The following is a 20,259-nucleotide window of genomic DNA, read 5'->3' on the forward strand; positions in this document are numbered from 1 at the left end:
AATTTTATAGATTTATATTCACTTTTACTAAAGTTAGAGTGCGAAAACTTAAAGTATTCGGACGACGACGACGACGACGACGCAGACGACGACGACGACGACGACGACGACGCAGACGACGACGCCAACGTGATAGCAATATACGACGAAAATTTTTTCAAAATTTGCGGTCGTATAAAAAGGTAACTATTTACTTCTAAAATACTAGTTTAACCCAATCTTATAAAAATCACTTTGCTCCTTCAGATTTATTTGTCACTCGTGTTAGATGTGAAATCTTTCAATTGGGGTCATGTTTGTATAACCTTATTATCTTTATACAAATGTGTCTTAATTTGTCGGTACTTATACCCTCTTCGCTTTCAAATATTCAAATATTTGGCCTTGAGTGTTCCAAATGAAGGTTAATCCAGGAAAGCGCTTCGGAAGTATGAAATTTATAAAGTATTATTTTTTCAGTGGTTCGTTACTGCTGCTGTTTGACTATTATTCTCTGAGGATAATATTACCTCAGTGGTCGGTTTTTGCTGGTTATCAAAGGTAACCCGATGGTATCACTTGCCCAGTAGTTAGCACTTTGTTACAAAATTATGAATTTTTCGAAATCATGCTAAGGATTTTCTTATTCATAGATTACCTTAGCCGTATTTGGCATAACGTTTTGGAATTTTGGGTCCTCAATGCTCTTCAACTTTGTACTTGTTTGGCTTTATAACTTTTTTTATCTAAGCGTCACCGATGAGTCTTATATAGACGAAACGCGAATCTGCTGTGTGTTAAATTATAAGCCTGGTACTTGTGATTGCTATTTCATAATGTATAAGGTACCCATTTTAAAATGTTCGTTTATAAATTTATAAATCATTAAAAAAAACTAAGGTTCCATTTCCCTCAAGATAAGTTTACCTTAGACGAAATTGGCTTTATATTTGAGCCCCTTTCATTCATATAGCTCTCCGCGTGTACCGGTGCCTATACTTCTTTGACTTTCAAATATTTAGCTTCTAGCATTCCTGATGAAGGTAGATCCAGAAAAGCGTTTTGGATGCTTTTAAGATTTTGGGCTTAATCGTGGATCTTTGGTTGTGTTTGCTTATTTAATTACTACTTTCACAGACTAGGGAAGGATCTAGAAAATGAGATATTGTATTGACACCTTCTATTGTTGTAGACAGCATATATTGCCTTCTGTGTCTCTTTTGTGTCATTTTGTCGTTGGTTTACTGACTCATTACCTACTCTTTTTCTATAAAAGAATGGAAATTCCATAAAACCTTATCATATTTTAATATTTAAAATGGTAACCAGGGAGACAACGATGGATTCTACTTGAGTAATGACAGTAATATTTTTTCTCTGTCTGTGAAAAAATAACATAACAAATGTGGTACAGTCATATCATATAATTTTATGATAAACTCCATTTCTAAGGAGTAGATCATGAATAAAAAGTTAATGAAACAATGCTCGGTCACATGACAAAATTTTATATATATATGAGCTGATGGAAAATACACTTTAACTGTATAAGCAAATCAAATTATTGCGAAACATATTGGTCTCAAGATCCAATTATGTTTTGTGTTGTTAGATTGTTTTCTCATTAGAGTATTCTCAATTGGGCAATTTCTATCATGATAAATCTTAAATTTTATACAGCTTATTTGGCAATCAATTAATATTTTAATGGTAGTAAATTACAATGAAAACTAAACTTCTAATTACTACATGTAATTAAATCTTAAAGAAAAAAACTTATGGCAAAAACAGTCAAAATATGATCAGCAGAGTTTAAAAAAAAGACGAACAATTTCAGGTACACTTAACAGCGTCAGAGAAGTTTTTATCACAAACAGTATATTATATAATCTACAACAAATTTATTATTTAGGATCAAGAATTAAAACAAATCTAATTTAAATTCAACAGAAAGTCACTGCAAAAAATAATACAAAACAGTTTTACATTAGTCAACAGAACAATTTTACCAAAGAAAAATATTATAGCATTTCAATTCAATTCAATTCAATATTTTATTTACGTCTCATTTTATGTATATAATTACACAATACTTTTATAAATGATACATTTTGTATACATAAGCCGATTTGTACAGATTTATGAGAGATGATAATCAACTAAAACAATATGTATGTACATAATAAATATTAAACATTAATGGTACAGTTATCAAACATATTTTTTTCAATTATTATTTACAATTCAAAACTCCTCAGCGACTTTTCAGAATAAAATTACAGATTTTTGCACATAATCTTATAATATCATGATTCGAAAATAAATACACCATTTTCTGACAATCTGTAAAACTATTTAAATGTTCATGAATTTAAAGAGACTCACTAAAAAGAACCTGTTTACGATCATTATAAAAAGGACAATGTAAAATAACATGATATTCATCTATATCTAGCATGGTAACTGAAATAATTGTGATCAGACGAGTTCATACTTGAAATTGAAAATTGGGGAAAAAATTGCCTGTTTTACCGAAAGTCCTTGTGTTTTAGGTTAATATTGAATTATCATCAGAAAGTTAAAAAAAATCTCAATGCGATCTGAAAATTACGATACGGATTTTTTCATGTATTATTCTATATATGTTAATAACTTTCCATTAGTTTTTTTTAATCTACTATTATTTCCAAGAAAACTCTCCTTAAATGATTGCATTAAAACTTATTCAGTATTTGAAAATGGGCACAGGAGGTTTGCGCTTTTTCACCTGTAAAACGATAGGACATTTGCGCATCCGATACTTTGGACATTTGCGCTTTAGATTTTGATTCACCTGTATAAAAATGATCGGACATTTGCGCTTTTTATCTATATATACATTGTAAGTGAACCTAGGTATTCTAAATTTGCAGACTATCTGGCAGAAAATTATGTGACAACTGAATCTCGATTTCCAGCCATCACACAGTAAGCGTACGGCAAATGGTCCAGAATCCTTTCATGCCCACTATAATGAACAGTTTTATTTGACTCATCATTTTATCTTTTTGGAGAGTATCATTGAACAAAAGTCGGTGAATTACAAGATTCGTTATATTGATAAACAGACCCCAAGCAGATTTTTAAGCGAAACTGACCTGTGATGACTGTACATGTTTTATATCTTTAGAATTTTTAGCTGTATATCAACTTTTAAACATATTAATGTGCTATGCCCTGAATGTGCTATGAAATGTACTATAAAAATATTTCAAACTTTTAACCATATAGAAACATATGAATTTTACTCTGCCAGGTCAAACCATAAAACTCCAAACATTGCAGAAGCGCAAATGTCCTATGTAAAATGCGCAAATGTCCTTTTTAAAAAAGCGCAAATGTCCTATGATTTAAAGCGCAAGTGTCCAAAATAAAAAGCATAAATGTCCTATGAAAAAGCACAAACGTCCCGCGCCGTTGAAAAAAGAATCCAAGTAATAAGATATATTAAACAAACAAAAATAGTCAATTAGATAAAAAAAAAAGTATTACAACATTGTCAATCGTATGTTTATCATTAGAAGTCACATGGTTTTACAGCGTTGTCTGGTTGCTGCATCTTTGACTTATCCTTCACATTTTCGTTAATTTATCTAAACTTCCTATCGCTACATCTTACGTTACAGGAAATCAATAATATTAAAAGTAGTCAAATTTTAGTAAATTACATATATACTCGAAAAAACTCAAATGTAAAAATTAATAAAATATCGGCATATACATTTTAAGTCAACTAATAACAGATTAACTATTTGCACTCACAATGAATCTGGCACGATAAGAATACGGGGATTTAAGTGATATATGCATTTAGTTCAAAAACATACATTCTCTAATCTTTATATTTGACTGTGGTCCCATTATCATTGACATATGACAAAAGCACTAAATATTGACACACTATTCAAAATTAATTTTAGATTAACTAAAAAAAAGAAGGATTTGTGTCAACAAAAATCAACCAAACACAAGAAATATCAACTACACTAAAAAGGTTAAGATGGTTATGTTCTATAACTACAAAGATATAAGAGAAATTTTGTTTTATCAACACGAAATGTATTTTATTATATTTTTAAATTATTGCATGATAGATATGACATTATTTCTACTTTTTTATTCTACCACCCGCTCTTCTTTAATAAAGCGACCATTAGGAATGAAGTGTTTTATTTCACACAAATGTGATTTAAAAAATAAACTAAATTTCTGTAAGCCGAAAATTGTTGTGATTATGTAAGCTAATGATTTATTTGATTTTTACAATTGTAAGTGTCGACCAGACTCCGCCTTCTGTATAATAGTTACCAGGAAAGTATACCCACAGACTATCATTAGGACGTAACTGTCGTACTACAACAACAGTGCCGGTATGGGACATTGAAGAAGGAGGACTACTGGTATGAGCAATCTTTGTGTACGATATCACATTACCATTTAGGTAAATGCAGTAGTAAGCATCATTGGTTTTGGAGTAGATTGCTACCGATATCATGTAAAGTCCCTCCTTCTCCACCACAAACTTCCCAGTACTTTTATATGTTGGCAGATTGTTGATGCCAACACTAAACGTAACGTAGTCAAACTTTATTATGCCTTGTAACGTTGAAGTGGATGCAGGATGAGCTGTAATGGCCACTGTAAAATATATATAAAAATCAATAGATAGATATGCATCAAAAATATGTATATGAAATGTCCGGCGTTTTCGTGAATAACCGACTACACACGACTAAAGTAATAACTTAACCTGCTGGCTATGGTATTTCATTTCGTTAAACTCGTTTACTTTGGTTATGAATCTAAGTTATTATGTTTTGAATAAAAAGTGAAGCAAAATTCAGCAAACATGTATATTATAATTGGTTGCATATTTGTACTGTGTATATTATATTATTTGTAAACTTGTGTGAGTCTAGATGGGATTTACAAAATAGAGAACAACTTCAAAAAGATTATAGAGCATATATGAGCACAAAAACAAAATAAAGCAAAGAAAATAATGGGGTGCAAAAGTATAATGAATAACTGTTGACGGTAAAAGAATTAGGTTCTAGAAATTAAATACTGATGCACAAATAAAAGATGTTCCGAATGAAAAAAAAAATACAATGATTATCATAGATAAATTTCAAATAATCAAAATAAGTATTGTGTTTAACGATACAAAATAATACCCGCAAAAAAACAAAACAAAAATAGGATTATTCCTATTGTTTCGGTGCATTACTCTAGCGCCAATCATTATTTCCCTTGAGCTCTTACAAGTGTTTAAGTTGCGTCACAAACCCTTTTTCATTTGCTAAAACAAAACCTTTCATTTGCACCAATTAGACAGGTAAATACAGGTAAATAGTAGGAAAGGATAAGTGTGTTCATTTTCATGAAATCAAATCAATACTTTAGTTTAACAAGAGTTTTGGTACATCTATGTTTTGTGACAATGTGTGGTTATTTATATTATACTGAGTGCCAATGAAAACGCAACACTTTTGTTTTTCAAAAAAATCTTATAATTTTTATTTTATTTATATGAGAACTTTGGTTGAAAATGACTTTTAAGACTATTCTCGACAACTTTAAGGTTGAGTGATTTTTGGAACAAATGCGAAGTAAGGGTTATTTTGAACGGACATACACCGAGTTCGCCGCTTTTCAACATACGCACCATTTTCACGATTTTGTCATTTAAAGCTTGGCTAATGTTTTAAATTTTCCCGCCCTTATTGTGAGGAAACTGCAATAAACATCTGAATAAATGCCATGACTTTCTGACAACCAGCGACATGCATTTTGGGGCATGATCCAATTAAGCCTTTCACAGCATACAATTACGAAAAGACTGAAGTTGTAGCCTCTTCAATAACCCAAATCATCAATAAATTCAACAAAAATGGAGCATTCAATGATAAGCCACATCCCGGCCGGGTACAAAAAGCAAGAAACGCTCAGCAAGACCGATATATTTGGTCTTAAACATATCCGATATTGACTCTGATGTCTGTCCAAAGGTGCCGAGAGTTCAATGGTGGTCACGGTAGATCTTTTGGAGCAATTTCAGTAAAGCACTATTTGCGCAGAAATTGTTAAAGTGCACCACAGTTTTTCTTTAGTGACATCTAAACGGCCGTCTGACGTAAACATCGAATTCTGTAGACCAACAGTACTAAAAAACGTCAGGGGTGGTTACATAGACATTTGGCACCCATATTGGCTAAAAGTCATGCGTTTTACAAAATTTTGGTCCGATCGAGCAAATTTTGCATCAGATTTGACATGGTTTAGACGATGAAAACCATCACCAATATTATAAAGTCAGCTTGAGTTTGCTTTGCGGGACAAGTGGAATACCATTCCTTGAGATCACATTAAATGTGAGGGATGATCAATTCCACGGCGTTGTCGAGATTGCGCTGCACAACGGGGTTGTTATTTTTTTTGTTAGGACTGTGAGTTGATGATTCGACATTGGATGTTTCGTTTACCTATAGCGTCTGAAAGATGACAATGGAACATTTTTGTTTGATATCGATCTATTGTTAGAATTGTTAATTTTCAAGAACAACTGATTTTGAAAGATTATCATTTATAATATAAATTCTATTTTGAAAAACTAAGTGTTGCGTTTTCATTGGCACTCAGTATATGTACAAAAACTCTTCAACTTTAGACAATTTACGTAGAAATGAAGAACATTAATATACTGAACGACTTTAGAAACGCAACACTCATTTTGCTGATTTTTTTTAACAAATCTTTTTAGATTATCTTACAACTAACTTTCATGCTTATCACGCTTCTTTCTCCTTACAAAAAATCAAAATCTGACTTACCTGTGGTTATTGAACAGACCGAATTTTTGAAGTCGCACGAATTTCTTAAAGCGAAATTTTGGTCCCATGAAAGATTGTTTCAGTTTTTTTGCTTTGTGAAACAGTTCTTTCAATCCTTTACCTTACTTACTTTTTTTTTAAATGTTGCATCTCCATTTTGCAAAGTCTGAGAAATAAAAAAACCAAAGAACTGAATTAGCTCTTAAGAATACTGCAAACATGAAAACATAAATGTGCTGCAACCATACCGTATGACATAGAAACTCGTTCTACTGTCCTTCCGACAACGATACAAGTAGACAAGATGTGTTGCTGGCCATCAATAAACAGATTAACGTGTAGTAACAATGAAACATCAACAGAATTAGATTATGCAACGTCATTTGCCAATCATGTTAAAGGCCGCAACGTCAACTGCTAACCAAATTGCCGAGTGCCATTGAGTACAGATCCATGCCATAAATGTTTCCCATGAACTGCATTGCCAAGGAATTGACTGAAGGAAAACCTGTAAAGCCCTCAAGTTCCAATCGCATGATTGCCAAAACCAATTAATGGGTTGAACAAATGCAAAATCAGAAGGTGTAAAACAGAACCTAAAAAATGTCAGACAGAATTTGTTGACCTTTCTGACAATCATTTTGGTGTTAGTAACAGGCAGTCATCGCTTTTGACGTTGGCACATTCATTCAAGAATAACAATCTAGTTTCTAAAGTCGTTCAGTATAGTAAGAGGAAGATTTAAACATTCCGTGAATTTTCATTTTACAACGTCATAGCTAAATTCAACGAACAAATTATTTTCACACCAAACACAGTTTTATACGGCGAGTGACTATAATTATACTGTCAAAAACATTGCCGTGGTGGTCTTGTGGATATGTGTTCGTCTAAAGTATGAGCGTGGGTTTGTTCGATCCCTGTAGTGTTCTTGTGGATATGTGTTCTAAAATAGGAGAAGTTGTATGTTCGATTCCCATGGTGGTCTTATGGCTATGTGTTCTAAAATAGGAGAAGTTGTGTGTTCTAAGTTATAAGAGGTTGTAGGTTCGATCCCAATGTTGGTCTTGTGGCTATGTGTTCTAAAGTATAAGAGGTTGTAGGTTCGATCCCAATGGTGGTCTTGTGGCTATGTGTTCTAAAGTATGAAGGTTGTATGATCGATCACAATGTGGTCTAGTGGCTATGTGTTCTATAGTATAAGAGGTTGTCTAATCGATCCCAATGACGGTCTTGTGGCTTTGTGTTCTAAAGTATGAGAAGTTGTATGATCGATCTCAATGGTGGTCTTGTGGTTTTGTGTTCTTAAGTATAAGAGGTTGTATGATCAATCCCAATGGTGGTATTGTGGCTATGTGTTCAAAAATATAAGTTGTTGTATGATCGATCCCAATGTTGGCATTTCTACATTTTCTACAGTATAAGAGGTTGTATGATCGATCCCAATGGTGGTCTTGTGGTTATGTGTTCTAACGTATAAGAGGTTGTATGATCACTCCCAATGGTGGTCTTGTCGCTATGTGTTCTAAAGTATAAGAGGTTGTATAATCGATCCCAATGGTGGTCTTGTTGTCATGTGTTCTAAAGTATAAGAGGTTGTATGATCAATCCCAGTGGTGGTCTTGTGGTTATATGTTCTAAAGTTTAAGAGGTTGTATGATCGATCCCAATGTTGGTTTAGTGTTTTTCTAAAGTGAAAGAGGTTGTATAATCGATCCCAATTGTGGTCTAGTGGCTATGTGTTCTAAAGTATAAGAGTATAAGAGGTTGTATGATCGATCCCAATGGCGGTCTTGTGGCTATGTGTTCTAAATTATGAGAGGCTGTATAATCGATCCCAATGGTGATATTGTGGTTATGTGTTCTAAAGTATAAGAGGTTGTATGACCGATCCCAATGGCGGTCTTGTGGCTATGTGTTCTTAATTATGAGAGATTGTATAATCAATCCCAATGGTGGTCCTGTGGCTATGTGTTCTAAAGTATAAGAGGTTATATGATCGAACCCAATGGTGGTCTAGTGGCTGTGTGTTCTAAAGTATAAGAGGTCGTAAAATCGATTCCCATGGTGGTCTTCTGGTTAAGTGTTCTAAAGTATAAGAGGTTGTATGATCGATTCCAATGTTGGTCTTGTGGCTTTGTGTTCTAAAGTATAAGAGGTTGTATAATCGATTCCCATGGTGGTCTTGTGGTTATGTGTTCTAAAACACGAGAGATTGTAGGTTCGATCCAAATGGTGGTCTTGTAGCTATGTGTTCTAAAGTATGAGTGGTTGTATGATCGATCCCAATGGTGGTCTTGTAGCTATGTGTTCTAAAGTATAAGATGTTGTATGATTGATCCCAATTGTGGTCTTGTGGCTATGTGTTTTAAAGTATAAAAGGTTGTATGATTGATAACAATGGTGATCTTGTGGCTATGTGTTCTAAAGTATAAGAGGTTGTTTGATCGATCCTAATGGTGGTCTAGTGGCTATGTGTTCTAAAGTACAAGAGGTTGTGGGTTCGATCCAAATGGTGGTCTTGTTGCTATGTGGTTATGTGTTCTAAAGTATTAGAGGTTGCATGATTGATCACAATGGTGGTCTTGTGGCTTTGTGTTCTAAAGTATAGAAGAGGTTGTATGATTGATCACATTGGTGGTCTTGTGGCTATGTGTTCTAAAGTATAAGATGTTGTATGATTGATCCCAATGGTGGTCTAGTGGCTATGTGTTCTAAAGTAAAAGAGGTTGTATTATCGATCACAATTGTGGTCTTGTGGCTATGTATTCTAAAGTATAGAAGAGGTTGTATGATTGATCACATTGGTGGTCTTGTGGCAATGTGTTCTCAAGTATAAGAGGTTGTGTGATCGATCCAAATGGTGGTCTAATGGCTTTGTGTTCTAAAGTATAAGAGGTTGTATTATCGATCACAATTGTGGTCTTGTGGCTATGTATTCTAAAGTATAGAAGAGGTTGTATGATTGATCACATTGGTGGTCTTGTGGCAATGTGTTCTAAAGTATAAGAGGTTGTATGATTGATCCCAATGGTGGTCTAGTGGCTATGTGTTCTAAAGTAAAAGAGGTTGTATGTTCGATCCCAATGGTGGTCTTGTGGCTAATTGGTTATCTGTTCTAAATTATAAGAGGTTGTATGATCGATCCCAATGGCGGTCTTGTGGCAACGTGTTCTAAATCATGAGAGGTTGTATAATCGATCCCAATGGTGATCTTGTGGTTATGTGTTCCAAAGTATAAGAGGTTGTATGATCGATCCCAATGGTGGTCTAGTGGCTATATGTTCTAAAGTAAAAGAGGTTGTATGATCGATTCCAATTGTGGTCTTGTGGCTATGTGTTCTAACGTATAAGAGGTTGTATGATTGATCACAATGGGGGTCTTGTGGCTATGTGTTCTAACGTAAAAGAGGTTGTATGATCGATCCCAATGGTGGTCTAGTGGCTATATGTTCTAAAGTAAAAGAGGTTGTATGATCGATTCCAATTGTGGTCTTGTGGCTATGTGTTCTAAAGTATAAGAGGTTGTATGATTGATCCCAATGGTGGTCTAGTGGCTATGTGTTCTAAAGTATAAGAGGTTGTAGGTTCGATCCCAATGGTGGTCTTGTGGCTATGTGGTTATGTGTTCTAAAGTATAAGAGGTTGTATGATCGATCCCAATGGCGGTCTTGTGGTTATGTGTTCTAAATTATGAGAGGTTGTATAATCGATCCCAATGGTGATCTTGTGGTTATGTGTTCTAAAGTATAAGAGGTTGCATGACCGATTGAAGATATTAATAAAGTTGAATCAAATATGGACAAAAATGAAATGAACCTGATTGTTAACTGCTTTACTTTATAAAGTATGTAAAATGGGAGTTGGCAAGTCTTTTTATAGAGTTATAAAACAACAATACTTAAATACTAAATCATCTTTAAAATATAAAGATTATGTATCAGAATATTTTAATATTGCTAGAGGGGTTAAACAGGGAGACACACTAAGTCCCACTTTATTTAATGTCTTTATAAATGATATTGTAAAAAATTTTGAGGGAAATGATTCAAGTCCCCTTCAGCTTATAAATAGTAAGGTAGGATGCCTTCTTTTTGCAGATGATCTTTTAATCCTGTCAGAATCAAAAGAGGGTCTACAAAACAGTTTAAATAACGTTAAATTATATTGTAACAAATGGCAACTCTCTTTGAATACAAACAAAACTAAATCCATGATTTTTAGTCAGTCAAAACATAAAAGTAAAACATCACATATTTACTATGAGAATAAAGCCATAGAGAGTGTAACAGAATATTCATTTTTGGGAATGTTGATAAAATGTAATTGAAATTTATCACAAAGTACTTTAGAGCTGACAAAAAAAGCAAAAAAAGTATTTTTTGCAATAAAATCATATACTAAATCATTGAATAATCTACCTATAAAAGTAGCAAATAATCTTTTTGATTCTTTAGTAAAACCAATTATGACCTATAATTCAGAAGTAACATATTTGGATACATATATTTCTTTTCATCGAGCCAAAAGCAGAGCCTTAACTTCAGGAAAAGAAATTAATCAACTTGATTTTATAGACAAAACCCCCATAGAAAATATGCATCTTAAATTTTGTAAATCTACTCTAGGGATAAGAAAAAATGCATCCAATTTAGGAGCAAGAGTTGAATTAGGAAGATGGCCTATAGAATGTTTTATTAAAACACAAACCCTTTTATATTTAGCTAGACTATATAATAATAATATTAATCCATTGTTAAAGGAAGCTTTTTCTCTAGCACAGTCTCTAGATTTGACAGGAACTTACTCATGGTATACATATGCTAAAAATATTGTTAAAGAGACTAAAGTTGACCTTAATATTCTTTCTACTTGTAAGGACATAAAAGATGTAAATAAAATAAAAAACGATATAAAGTTAAAAATGAAAAATAGATATAATTTTTTTTTGGTTTTCCCGTTTGAATGGTTTTACACTAGTTATTTTGGGGCCCTTTATAGCTTGGTGTTCGGTGTGAGCCAAGGCTCCGTGTTGAAGACCGTACTTTAACCTATAATGGTTTAATTTTTGAATTGTTGTTTGGATGGAGAGTTGTCTCATTGGCACTCACACCACATCTTCCTATATCTATATAAAGATTTAATTCAAAATAAATTTCAAAACATCGATGATAAAAGTAAATTTTTTCTCTATAAAAAACTTAAAAAAGATTACAAACTAGAATATTATCTAAATACATCTAATTTTCAGATAAGGAGATTTATCACTAAATTTAGAATAAGTGATCACTCCCTCTTGATTGAAAAGGGGAGATATTTTAAAATCCCAAGAGAGGAACGTCTTTGCCATAAATGTAAAAAACTAGAGGATGAGAAACATTTTTTACTATATTGAGAGTATAATAAAACTCTAAGAAATGATTTTTTTCATCACATATGTACAGAAAATAATAACTTTAATAATCCATCATCGCCTTTACAAACAAATAAGTTAGGATCCTTCTTGAAAAAGTCATTAGAACTGAGGGTAGGGGACTCTTAACAACTTGTTTGTTGTTATAAATTTTAATGCTGTTGATATTTTGTATGTTTAATATGTATGTATATATGTTTATTGTGTTTATTGTATTAATATATGTTGGTCACAAACTGTAAAGTTTATATGACAATAAAATATTTGATTTGATTTGATTTGTTAATAACATGTGTGACTTATTTTTGGATTCTGCTAGGGCAACATTTTGGGTAACCAAAACTAGCGGGTTAAAGAGATATAAAAACAAACCTGTAAACTTGGATAAAGAATGGTTTGATTATGATTGTAAATTTGCTCGCCACAATTATCGCAAACTCAAAAGAAAATTTAAGAACAGTAGTTCTGAAGAAAATCGTCAAATTATGAAATCTTCGGAGAAACAATATAAAAAAACTTTAGATAAAGCAATTATTGCACAAAGAAAGAAAATGGCAAAACAAATTAAAACATTGAGATCCAATAACTCTAAAGAATATTTGAAATTACTTAACAGTAGAAAAATGAGAGACCAACCTGACATCCCAAACAACAAATCATTCGATTTTTTCAAAAATCTGAACGCCGCCCCAAAAATTGCAAAAATACAAATATTCCAACTCTAAACCCGAATGATGCCGATAGGCTTAAAGGAAATTTATATAAAGGAATTTCTAAAGACGAAATTCTTAAGGGCATCAAAAACCTTAAAAATGATAAAGCATTTGGGGATGATCGTATAATAAACGAATATATCAAGTCTACAGCTAGTTTACTCATTGAATTATACGAAAAATTATTTAACGTTATATTAATCTCGTTATATTATATATATAATGTAATTGTAAATATGTATCAAGGTACAAAGTTATGTATTTCATATGACAATGCCTTATCTGATTTCTTCCCATGTAGTAACGGGGTTAGACAAGGCGAATATTTTTCGCCTTTTTATTTCCATTATTTTTAAATGATCTTGATTCTTTTTTACAAAACTGTATCCTTGAGGGCCTTAAATCAGTGTAAAAAGAGCTTGAGGAAAAACTTGACATTTTTTTTAAACTTTTTATCATTCTGTACACTGATGATACTGTTTTGATTGCCGAATCAGAAATTGAACTCCAAAAACTTTTAGATTGTTTCCGAGACTACACAGATGTATGGAAGCTTAAAGTTAATGTAGATAAAACAAAGGTCGTGGTTTTTTTCAAGGAGACGACCATCATGTTATTTTCAATTTTTATTTAATGGCAAAAAACTTGATATTGTTGATGAATTTAACAACTTAGGAATAGTTCTAACAAGAACAGGCAATTTTAATAAAACAAAACAGTTTAATGTAGAAAAAGCTACCAAGGGTCTTTACGAAGTGTTAAGACTAGGTCGTCTACATAATCTTTCTATATGTAGCCAGCTAGATTTATTTGATAAAATGGTAAAGCCAATACTACCGCACGGTTGTGAAGTATGGGGTATTGGCAATAACGACATGATTGAAAGGGTACATCTAAAATTTTGTAAATTGTTATTAAGTCTGAAAACATCTACTTATATGATTTATGGGGAGCTTGGGAGATATCCTATAAACTTGGACATAAAAACTAGATTGATTTCATTTTGGGGAAAATTAAACTCTGGTAGAGAGACAAAACTATCATATACTTTATATAAATTGTGTTATCACATGTCTATTAATGACAATGTGAATTTTTCATGGTTAAACAGAATAAAGACTTTTATGAACGAATGTGGTATCCCAAATGTATGGGAAACGCAATCTTTTATAAATTGCAAGTGGTTAGTTTCATTCATCAAACTTAGACTTAAAGATCAGCATATACAAGTCTAGCATTCTTTACTTGAAAACTCGCCAAAAGCACAAAATTACAAACTTTTTAAAGATTTTTTTGGAAAAGAAGATTATTTTGAAATTCTTGGGAACAAACTGTCTATTGATTTGTGTAGATTTAGGACCACAAATCACAAGCTCCCTATTGAACAGGGTTGATGGAACAATATAATAGTTAGAATTTGTCTTCTATGTAATAAAAATGATATTGGTGATGAATTGCATTATATATTAGAATGTAAATACTTTAAAGAAAACAGGAAACATTGTCTGTCACATTATTATTTACAAAATGCAAATACAAACAGATTATGTCTTCAAAAAACAAATCAGTATTGATTAAATTATGTAAATTCAAAAAAAATATTAACACAGGTGTATGTGCTCCTGGCTAAAATGGACTGCAGATATTTATTTAGCAACTATTTTGTTTGCTCTGTCTTGGTGTAAATATTACATACATAATTGCATGTCTTCTCTATACCTATGTATATGGTTTATTGAGAATAAAGATATATATAAGTCGACCGTCATAATACCCGAATGTGCCAATACCTATGGCAAGCCGTTCTCGTCAAAACTATGTTTAAACCATTTTTCGAAAAATTTACACACTGAGAATTGCAACAAAGCACACTGAGATTTAAAAACTTCAAAACGCTCACTGAGAATTGAAAATTACAAACTGAGAATTGAAAATTACACACTGAGAATTAAAAATTACACACTGAGATTTCATAAAGACGCACTGAGATTACAAAAATGAAAAACGCACACTGAGAATTGAAAATTACAAACTGAGAATTGAAAATTACACACTGAGAATTGAAAATTACACACTGAGATTTCAAAAAAACACACTGAGTATAAATAAACTGAAAACACACACTGAGAATTTGAAATTACACACTGATAATTTAAAATTACACACTGAGAATTTAAAATTACACACTGAGATTTGTGAGCACTTTTTATGCGCACATATCTAATTAGCATACTTAATCTGAATCTATTACAAGCTTAAAACAACAAGAACAAGAAAAGTACCCACTTACTCTTATTACAAAATATAACCAAATGGTGAAAAACTTTATTAAAATTATAAGAAAACATTGGAACAATCTGCAAAAGAATGCAATGAAATTTTTACCCAAGAGTCTATTATAGCATATAAACGTAACAAAAATATAAAAGATTAACTAGGGAAACCAGGGAAACAGTTGGAAGACTTTTGAAAAGGGACCCACGGTTTTAAGTAAAAAAAAAATCATCCCGATACACTGGTAGTAATGATCTGAATTATAGGCAACAAACTTATGAATATGAGCGATGTTAAGTCTTGAAATTTATTACGAATGTTGGTTGAAGGAATCGCATTTCATTATAATGACAAGAGTTCTTGAGATCAAGATATTAATCTGTTGAATTATTCATCTCATGAATATTCATTAGTAATTTGCATATTAATCTCAGTGTGTATTTTTGAAATCTCAGTGTGTAATTAAAAATTCTCAGTGTATGTTTTTCAATTTATTTCATCTCAGTGTGTCTTTTTAAAATCTCAGTGTGTAATTTTGAATTCTCAGTGTGTGTTTTTTATTTTTTTTAAATCTCAGTGTGTAATTTTGATTTCTCAGTGTGTTATTTTAGGTTTTTAAATCTCAGTGTGTATTTTTTTTCGAAAAAAGGGTTTAAACATAGTTTTGACGAGAACGGCTTGCCATAGTCCTACATTATTAACTCTGTCTCTCCATCTAAAATTTCTATGCCATACTTTGTTATTACAATAAACAAATGGCCCTTTCATGAAATCAAGAGATATGAGTTGTAAATATAGAGAAATATGAAAGAAGTCAATTTACAGGGCTGCAAAACAGATATTATAAGGTACATAATGGTTTGTATCAAATCTGAACTTTTTTGTTCCCATGGTAACCTAAAGCAGATCAAGTGTAAATTAACTATCTAACTGTTGAGTATATTATTCAAACTACATTATTTGTATGTATCCAATACCTAGAAAACCATGTATCGATGCTGATTCTGAATTAATTTAGCAATTTCAGACCGGTTGCTAGAGCTTTCTTTTGGTTGCTATAGTCTTTCAGCCACTTATATTAAAGCTTATATATTTTTTTATCATTTCAAACAAATCATAAGTTTTATTGTCTGTTAAATTACATTTATACAAACAAAATAGCAAAAATTTTAATAATGAACAAGTATTGTGTTTTGTCATTTTAAAGAATTTTACCAATTTTTGTTGCCATGGTAACAAAAAATTTCAAAAACACCCAGATGTTTTTTTCCTGTTTTTAATAATTCAATGTACGAACTTTAAGATGCAATCATAGTTTATAATGAACTTGTCTGCTCAGTGTCATTTTTTCTTGATTTAAAGTATGATATTTAAGCTATTTTCAGAAAATGTCAAAATACAGATTTTTGCACCTTTTTAAATACCATTTTAGCCTAATATCAATTATTTTTTTCACAAACTCAACATCAAAATATAAACTTCTAATAATGCCTAATTATATGTTGATTTTTTTTTCTTGAAATTGTCATTATCATGAAATTACTGCAACCAAAAAGTAGACATTTTCCTATTTTCATGCCTGATTTCCTCATAAGTTCCTAAAAAAAATGGATGCATGTTTCCATAGCAACCGTTCAAGAAAATTTAATAAAAAAGATTGCAAACTTTATTTCAATCTTAGCTGCCTTTTATATAAAAGAATAAAGCAGTTCTGAGACATACATGAATCACCCCCTGCCTGTATCTTATAAATAGCTGTACTTAAAAACTGTCCAAAATCTTTCGTCAGATGAACCTGAAATTTGAGACCAAACGACGAAGCAAAATTCACATAAGTCATCGATTGATCGTGCATTTTTCCTAATGTACATGCATTGATCTAATAATAATTAATATGGAAGCATCAGACTAGCAGTGGAATATGACGGACCCCGGTTTAGATAATTCCGTAAAGCAAGTTATTGTCCAAGAAGTACACAATGCACAACAAGATACGCCTTACCAAATCACCGCTTTGATAGATAACAGGCTATCCACATTCCAGGGAATTATCCAGCAGTCTCAGCGAGATATCAGTCAATTCCAGATGTCCAAGATTGAGGAGACTTTGTCGGAGAACTCTACTTTCCAACAGAAGGGGAACGAAAACCAGTACAAGAATGAGGTTAAAGCTTTACAAAGTTAATGGAAGTAAAAGCACAGTTAGACGGTCCAGATTTAGTAGACTCCATTTATCAAGCTAGAGACAAGATTGTTGAAGGTATAGCAATTCAATGAGACAGACAGAAACTCATTAAACTCGCTGATTCATCCGAATTGGGTTGGGGAGTCGTGAACGAGTACACAACTAACGCAATTGCCGACGACTCCGAAGATGAAAATAAGGTGATAAGAGCGCAAAATAGAGCTGAACGTAGGAGCAAGTCAGAGAAGCTAAAAAAAGTCAACGAAGACGGCCAGGAAAGTGCCCTATTCCACCAAAGAGAGAGATCCAACCCCTACATGGAGAACTTGGAGATGTTTTAATTGTGGCAACAAGGCTAGGGCCATTGGGCGAATGATTATCCTGAAAAGAAAGATTAGATAAGTATATTTAAAGATTTTGAATGTCAGAATTTGTATAATAATTTGAAAGAATGTTGTATTGGTCAAGCTGAAAATTCATTCAGTGCAAATGTAAACAAAGCAGAAGATAAACATGCGATAGAAATTACTCAATCATAACCAAGTGTCATTGGTGATCACTTTTTACTAGAAGTTGATATACCTGTCTCGTCTTTAGGTAAATTGAGGTCAAAATTACATGAATGTACATATTATTGATGCTATTGAAAACAGGTATAAGTTACCGTTAAAAACGGAACCAGAAGTTAAATATTTGAAAAAAACAGATCATCGTTAAACAATGCAGAATGTTTTGTTGAAGAGATTTACAAACTTCTTAAAATAATGTGCGTTTCTGCGGAAACTTGTTTATTCTAAACCAACTGTAGTAAATCCACTTTCAGTAGCATTTAATAAAAAAATAAACCAAGAATAGTACTAGATTGTAGGCATTTGAATCCATATCTGTTTGAATTAAGGTACAAGTACGAGGATACTAAGATAGCAAGAGATCTCTCTCAAAAAGGAGATTATTTATTTAGTCTAGATATTAGATCATTTGGAAATCTCAGATATACACAGAACTTTATTTTGCTTGGAATTTTGATGGAAATACGAGATATTTCGTTTTCAATGTTCTTCCTTTCGATATATCAACTGCAGGGTACATATTTACACAAGTAGTTAAGCATTTGCGATCAGAAGGCAAAAGGATAATAATGTTTCTAGACGATGGGTTGGGTGGAGATAGCAATTTTGAAAAATGCATTGAGAGCATAGTTATATATAAACTAGAAAATTTGTGATTTTTTATCGCACATGAGAAGTGTTTTTAGTTACCAAGCCAGAGATTAAAATGGCAAGGGTATACTTGGGATACAAATATAGGTAAAATGTTTGTTAATGAAGATAGAATATTGAAAACTGAGAAAAAGATTAGATTTTTAATAAAAGAAACAAACGAAGGGGTAGAAATATTTGGATCCAGATTTTTAGCTAGCATTGTTGGTCAGTTGATATCTATGCAGATAGTCATTGATGACTTAGTTAGATTGAGCACTAGATACCTTTATGATTGTATCATGGGTAGAGCAAGTTGGGATGCACCAGTCAAGATTTGCAAAAAGGCAATATATTTATGAAATACATTTTTGGTCTATGTCATTGCAAAAGCTCAATGATGCTGGAGTCGACGTTTGTAAATTCGATCAGCTTGATATGGTTGATATAGAAATGTTTTTGACGCCTCAGATGAAGGCTGTGGTGGTTATTTAACCTCAGATTTGAATGTAAAACTTTTTTGCAAGGAAATGTCCGGTAACTGGACATTACGAGAAAGGAACGAAGTTCCACATGGCGCGAATTAGAATGCGTCAATAGGTTTGTACAAACTTTTGATATTACATTTATTAACAAAACCGTCAAAATTTATACAGGCAATCAAAACGTATCTCACATATTTATTATATTATATTGAGAGTAGGAAGTAAGAAACAGAAATTACAAGATATAGCTATTGAGATTAAACAAACTTGTGTTGATAGCAATATAAACATAATTACACAATGGGTTCCGAATGAGAACAACACACGCAGACAATCTCAGTAGACACACTGATCACGATGATTGAGCTATTCATTCTGATATAATTGATGAAATCAATAGCTTATGGGGTCCATATACAATAGACAGATTCGCCACACACTATAATACCTTATATTATGAAGGAACTTCTATTCCGTGACAGTGTGAACGATTTAACTCGTTTAAAAATATGGTATCCTGGTACGGAAGCAGTTGACGCATTTAATCAAAACTGGAACGCAGAAACAAATCGGTTAGTTCCACCATTACTCATTTCCATGGTCGTACGTAAAGTAGAAAACAACGAAGCCAACAACACGCTCGTTATACCGGAATGAAAATCAGCTCCATTCTGGCCGTTGCTATTCGCATCTAACAATCTCACCAAATTTATTAAAGGAACAAAGTTTTTACCAAAAGAGCACTCAGTCGTTAAAGGTAGTGGCAAAATGCCTTATTTGGAGAACGTATTCTGAGATTTTAAATGTTAGCAATCAAACTAGAATTTTAATGTAATCAATATTATTTGCAGGTTTAAGATTGGAACAAAACGTCTAGGCTGCCATAGACAACAGCGGTACATCCCCGGTCAACAAACTTAGGAATTAAGCCAACAAGTTGTCAAGCTTTATTGTCGAATCCAAAGCCGAAACTACCAGTAAAAAGTACGTTTATGGTTTCAAACGATGGAAATTTTTTATTAATGAACGCAACATGGCAGAAGTCAGAATAACGTGCTAACCCAGTTCATGTTGCATTTTATTTGATATATCTTATTGACAAACATTGTTCTCCCAGTGTAATAGACTCCGCTGTATAT

General features: G+C 32.3%; 1 protein-coding gene across 4 annotated transcripts in view; it reads right to left on the bottom strand.

Moving 5' to 3' along the window:
- Positions 1 to 2,061: 2,061 nt before the first annotated feature.
- The window catches only part of LOC134681185 (uncharacterized), a 44,589-nt gene continuing 26,391 nt past the window's right edge, over positions 2,062 to 20,259 (bottom strand). For 2 of the 4 annotated variants that reach the window (XM_063540679.1, XM_063540678.1), the window contains one exon: positions 2,062 to 4,656. In XM_063540679.1, the coding sequence (XP_063396749.1) occupies positions 4,268 to 4,656 (389 nt within the window). In that variant the 3' untranslated portion in view covers positions 2,062 to 4,267. The remainder of the gene's footprint in view (positions 4,657 to 20,259) is intronic. The other 2 variants (XM_063540681.1, XM_063540680.1) reach the window with 1 other exon arrangement.

The sequence above is a fragment of the Mytilus trossulus genome, chromosome 8, assembly GCF_036588685.1.
Source record: "Mytilus trossulus isolate FHL-02 chromosome 8, PNRI_Mtr1.1.1.hap1, whole genome shotgun sequence".
Lineage (NCBI taxonomy): Eukaryota > Metazoa > Mollusca > Bivalvia > Mytilida > Mytilidae > Mytilus > Mytilus trossulus.